This window comes from Belonocnema kinseyi, chromosome 1, assembly GCF_010883055.1.
Source record: "Belonocnema kinseyi isolate 2016_QV_RU_SX_M_011 chromosome 1, B_treatae_v1, whole genome shotgun sequence".
Classification (NCBI taxonomy): domain Eukaryota; kingdom Metazoa; phylum Arthropoda; class Insecta; order Hymenoptera; family Cynipidae; genus Belonocnema; species Belonocnema kinseyi.
The window spans coordinates 121,920,369-121,926,618 of NC_046657.1; the positions used below are offsets into that span (position 1 = coordinate 121,920,369).

At 31.7% G+C, this 6,250-nt stretch overlaps 1 protein-coding gene across 8 annotated transcripts in view; it reads right to left on the bottom strand.

Moving 5' to 3' along the window:
* Positions 1-356: 356 nt before the first annotated feature.
* Positions 357-6,250, bottom strand: part of LOC117166852 — a 651,449-nt gene continuing 645,555 nt past the window's right edge. For 7 of the 8 annotated variants that reach the window (XM_033351264.1, XM_033351253.1, XM_033351244.1 and 4 more), the window contains one exon: positions 357-2,345. In XM_033351264.1, coding sequence (XP_033207155.1) covers positions 2,248-2,345 — 98 coding nt within the window. In that variant the 3' untranslated portion in view covers positions 357-2,247. The remainder of the gene's footprint in view (positions 2,346-6,250) is intronic. The other variant, XR_004466323.1, reaches the window with a different exon arrangement.

Sequence of the window (6,250 nt, forward strand, 5' to 3'; positions counted from 1 at the left end):
CAATCCGTCTAGTTTTCAAGCAGATATGGCTAAAATAGTGTATATTTCAATATTTTTTTTAATTTTCAAAAAATTCTGAAATAGTCAACATTTTTCAATGTTCTTTGGCTCATTTTGAAGCTTCTTTTTCACTGTAACATAACAGATTACGAGTATAAATTGTAAAGATCTTCTTTTTGAATCGCAAGAACTTGAATTTGTAACAAAAAAGTCGGAAAAATTACAATGTTGATTTCCAATCGTAGATTTCATATTATTTATGTCTTACGGTCCAATCGTAAATCGAAAAAATAAATATGAGTCAAAAAAACATGTTCTTCGAAACTCAGATATTTATTTAATAGAAAAAACTCCTTTCAAAACGAAATTTTTTTAGCTCTGGTTTAATTAAAATTGAGAGAATGTATGCAGTCATAAAAAAAGAGGGGGCCTTAAACTTTTGCACGGCAGTGTAGTTCTTACTTTATAAGTCTTTACAGTGAAAAATAATTTATTTAAAAATGAAGACTTAATGTTGCATCGTAACTTACAGTATATTAAATTGAATTTCAACTTAATTTATTGTAAATGTTGAATCATTTTTAGTTTAGTTAATATATTAGCTAACGTACCAAGGGTACTTGAATAGTAATTTTAATTAAACCAAAGCACTTGAGTTTGGTATGCTGCAAAATTAATGGCAAATTCTGGTTAAATAAAGTGCAATAACTTTTAGTAGTGCTCTCGCAAGCGAAATTTGTAAGTTGAACACGTAAAATTAATTCACAAATAGGGCCGCTTGAGTGTGAATATGTGTGCATAGGTATTCCGGAGGCGCCGGGGAAGGGAAAACTGATAATTAAATTTATCGAGAACGCTGCAAGTTATGCAGATGCGGTTTTACCAGGCGGTGGCAGCGTGACTACTCGTGAAATATTTTCTATGTGCACGCAATAATGCTTTCATTAATTTATCAAATTATACGCCGCATTGATTTATCACTTTTGAAAAGCATTTATCCAAATTTATACCCAAAATAATTGATTTTTTCAAAGTAGATCAATAAAAAATGGTTACAAGCTTTAGTGATTCTTATATATTTTTACAGCTAATGTTACACACATAATTATTAATTTTATCTTTAAAATATGGGCACTAGTTTTTAAACAAGTAAAAAACTTTCTACTGAATTCATTTTCAAGTTGTATTTCAGGGAAGATATTTCAGTCCATTGTGAACCCAACCGAGAGAATCTAATTGTTGTGCATGCAACCAAAAAATATCACGCTTAAATGATCTCGTAATTAAATTGCTAAATTTGTGGTCTTGGTTTAAAGTGAAAATAAATTTGCATAAAGCGCTTGATGGTCCTAGATGTGATTCGTTCTCCACTGTTTAATGACCCAAATCATTCTACGGTCAACTTTAAATTTGATGAAAGCTCACCTATGATTGACTTAAATTCGTGCATCATACAATTGATTTCAATTTCTCGATTTTGTAAAAAATATTCCAAACCACAAAAAAATTATTTTCTTTGATTATAAAATTGAAAATATCAAATTATTACTTTTCTCGAATAAACCCATTATTTCTTATACATCAAGATTTCAAGAATCACCCTTTTTATTTGGACAACTGAATATTTGCGACATTTCATGTCGTTTTACATATGTACAAAGTTTTTTGAGCCAAGATTTCATATTTACAGAGAGTATACATTAGTTAAGAGATAAAATTCCGTCAGTCGCTTGCCTTTTGAAAGACACAGATTCAAACATGGCGCAGTCTCCATTCACACCCGGCAAATAATTAGTCTTCTTGTATACTGTTCAATTTCAGACACAAATCTCTCAACAACCTTACAAAAGTTCTTGAAAAATAAGATAGTTTTTTTAAAAAGGTGTTTCATTTGCGTTATAATAGCGTGGTTGTCGACCCACAACCATGACAATGGATGCAGAAAAGGGAAATTGTAATGAGCTACTTATTTTTACATGATTACAAGGTTGTTAAAAGATGATGATATTATAACTTTAAAAAATATATAGCAAGTAAGATCAATTCATATTATAAAAATTTTATAAATATTTGATAAGAGTCTTGAATAATTTGTTCACTCTAAACAATACTTATAAAGCTAAAATACGCCCTGAAGCGTAAACGTTTCTCCTTGCATATTTTGTATTTAGATGTAATGATCCAAATACAAAACTAGCACCAACCATATTCTAATAAAAGAAATTATCCAGTTTAGAGACCACATGGTCACCTCAAAACTGAAGTGATTGTTAGTATCGCTATCAGTACGGATGCCGCCCTGGAGCCAGCACCTCCTCCATGTTGCATTGCAGCTGGATTCTCTCCTGAAACAGAAAAAAATAATTTCTTTTGAGTATATACTAAGAGAGAAATTGTGTGAAGCGAACGTCACCGCCATAAATTTTGAGAGCAATTATTTTTCTAGCAACCCTGGTTACTATCGATTTGCCAACCGTCTGACTACCTTTGTAATTAGTACCTTGTTCCTGTGTCTTTAAGTTAACGTCGACCACGTTGATGATTACTATGCTTTTATACTCAGAAAGGCAGCTAATATATAATTACTTCACATGCTGCGATCAATGATAATGGAGATAAAATGCTGGCAACAATTTCGATGGTCAAACGCGACAGTAATAAATAGATTAGACTACGATAAAACATATTATGGTCTAAATCACTAGAGTCGCATCTATACTCACAATGAAAAAGTCATGTGCAATCAACTTAACTACACAAACGACGTAGAAGTTAAAATTTTAAGGGAAGGTTAATTCACATGGCATGTTGAATTTGCGGATCATTCAACGATTTTTTCTGCTAACTGTATTTGTGTCCTGCATCACAAAAGAGTTTTAGTAGCTATAGAAAATGAAGTGAGCTCGACATGTATGGCTACAGATCCACTACGTGCGTGCGCACAAGAAAAATAACACGCTTGTAGTTTAAGGGCCCCGCGAATCATAGGAAAATACTAGTTGTGAGATTTCGGCAAAACGGTTCGATGTTTTTTTAATGTTCGGAAGTTAGGTCCGCGAACAATTTTGTGCAAGATAGAAAAATTGCAAAAACCTAACCTTAAAAGAACCAAAAACCAAACAAATTTATTATTTTGGAAAATTTCGAAAAACTAACACGTGTGCTAAGTTGTGCTCGACAAATGCTGTCTTTATTTTTTCTAACAAAATTACGTGAGATCAGCAATTCTCGTATTAAAACTAAACATGTAAAACTCAAAAACATACATTTTCCAAAAATAGTTGAATGTCATAAAAATAAAACTTGTGTTAAGCTGTTCTCGACAAATGCTATCTTTATTCCCTTCAACAAAATTACGTGAGATCAACCGTTCTCATTTGAAAACTCAAAATGTAAACTCAAAAAACATAAAATGTCACAAAATAGTCAAATTTCAAAAAAATCAAACTCGTACTGAATTGTGCTCGACAAATACAGTCTTTATTCCATCTAACAAAATTACGTGAGATCAACAGTTCTCATATAAAAACTAAAAATGTACTTAAAACTGAAAAAACATCAAAGATCCTAAAATAGCCAAATTTTGAAAAAATAAAACTTGTGCTGATTTGTGTTCGACAAAGTATTTTTTATTCCCTCTAACAAAATTATGTGAGATCAGCAGTTCTCATATCAAAACTCGAGATGTAAACTCAAAAAATATAAAAGGTCCTAAAATAGCTAAATATTGAAAAATTAAACTTGTGCTGAGTTGTGCTCGAAAAATGTTGTCTTTATTCCCTCTAACAAAATTACGTGATTATTTTTTCGAAATTTGACTATTTTTGGGTCTTTTGTGTTTTTTGAGTTTCAGGTACATTTTGAGTTTTCATAAAATGACAGTTGATCTGGTGTAATTTTATTAGAGAGAATAAATACTGCATTTGTCGAGCAAAACTTGGAAATTTTTTTAGTTTTTCGAAATGTTTAAAAATGATCAATTTTTTTGGTTTTTGTTTTTGTAATGGTTAGGTCTTTTGAATTGTTCTTTCTTGCACAAAATTGTGTATACTTCAAGCCGCCTAGAACAACCTTTCTTTTTGCTCTAGTAAGAAGTTCCGGATCAAGCAAAAAAAACAACATTTTTTAACAATTGTGCCCGTAAACTTATCACAACTTACATTTTTTGGGAAAAATAATGTTGCGGATCTAACTTCCGGGACATGTTTTTGTATAGCTTCTGCCACATGATCTAAAGCGTACAACAATTTTTGGTAAGAGAAGTTTTTTTAAAAGAGAAAACTGTTTCTAACGATGTAATTGGCATAAATAAAGCACGTTGATAGACAGCCAAATGCCAGCACAGTATAGCGCAGTGAAGGTAGGAAGCAAGAAAATTTCCAATTCATTTTCCAATGCCCATGTCTTAATACACGTACGCGTGATAAATTGTTGCCGTCTATTGCGGAGCATTATTTATTTCTATTACTGTACTAGACGCCGAATTTTTGCTAAGGAAATGCCTATAACAAAAAATTGTAACGATCTTGGGAGATGTACTATGAATGATAATTTTGGTATTGTCTTTAGCTCTCTTAAACATCTCTTAAACATGCATTACATGCTAGTGCGTATTTACGTCAATTAGGAAGCATTAAACATTTCGATTATTAAATAGAAAATAAAGTTTTTTAAATAAAGAAACTTATTGTACTGGAAATCTATACACTATTTAGATTACAAAATTAATTCATTTGGCCTTCGTATTATTATTAGTAGCATGAAACTCTGAGAATGTGCCGGTTTTAAGGCAGGCGGCAGTGGGGAACAAACCCCACATAGTTCCGCTCCGGAAGCAAACGCTTTTGTTTGTTTACGACTGAGTGACCACCTTTTACTCCTACTTGCGGGGCGACGTCAATTCTCGGAAGAACTACATTAGGGGACTCTATTTTAGAGTTTCACTGTATTTCCTTTAGCTTTTCTACTAGAAGTTATTTGGGCTGTCGCCTCACTATGTCAATTATTTTCATAAATTTTCTTTGTCAGAAAATTCTTTAAAGTAAGTCTCCTTGCAATAATTATATTCATATTGACTCCGGTCCTCGCGAGCCTATTTAACGAATTTTTCAACTTGTGATTTATCACCATTGTCGTAAAAGCTAGACTACACTCACCCTGCCCTATAACATGCTCGACAGAATTATGTGTAATTAAGATAAATTTGAGTCGATTACTATTTCATGGACCGTTATACTACACGCCCGAGAAGTCTCGGCTTATTTTCCACTGTCACGCGGTGTTTATGCTATATGGTAATAATATTTTCTATGTTTACGAACAAATAAAATGTGCTTACTGGAATACTGATTTGAATTATTTTTTACAGCATAAAATCAGTTCCCATTTTTTACTGAAATTTTGTTGAAAAGACCCAAAACCAGTAAGCCCTCGAAATTTTAGTTCAGTCGGATAATAGTTTTCTTGAATATTTCTTTAATTATATCGAAAAGTAATTGCCTTAGCTTGAGTATCATATTGACTTATTTTAAGTCTGCAATCTTTTGCTATTATTTGATAATAATTACTTTATTCTGTGAAATATTTATTATTTGAATTGCAGGAATATATTTATTTTTCAGCAAAGTATTTATAAACATATTGATAAAACAAAATCAATTTTTTTCGCATTAAATATGTATTATATTGACTAGATTATTTGATAATTAGTATAAAAAAAGTTTTGTTACTTTATTAGTGCTGCGTAATTTTTATTTTTGTGTAATATTATCAGCTAACATATACGTTTCTGGTTTATCTTGTTATTTTTAGGTTAAACTATCTTTCTAGAATTTTTAGCCATTTCTTGAAGTGGGAAAACACCTTTAGACGATAAGTATGATAGATCCTAGTTTCACTGTCTATTTAACTATTCTAGCCATGTCATGCAATGACTAGCGTGCTATTCAGCATGTAGTGCAATAAAGTTCAATGAACATAAATTTTAAAAATCACAATTACTGTCTCACAATTGGTTTATTATGACAGTAAATGAGAAAGCTCATTTATCTCTCAAGTTTATGATGATTGACAGCCCAGTTTTCTGGTACACCATCCACGAACTAGGTTAAAGCTAAGATTATTGTGGGAAAACCTACAGCTTAAGGTGTGATCCGAACTACCAGCACCTCGGTAATAATACATCAACATTTTTTTAGATTTACCGACCAGGAATGTACGCAGAACAAACATGGGGGGGGGGTGATCTTTT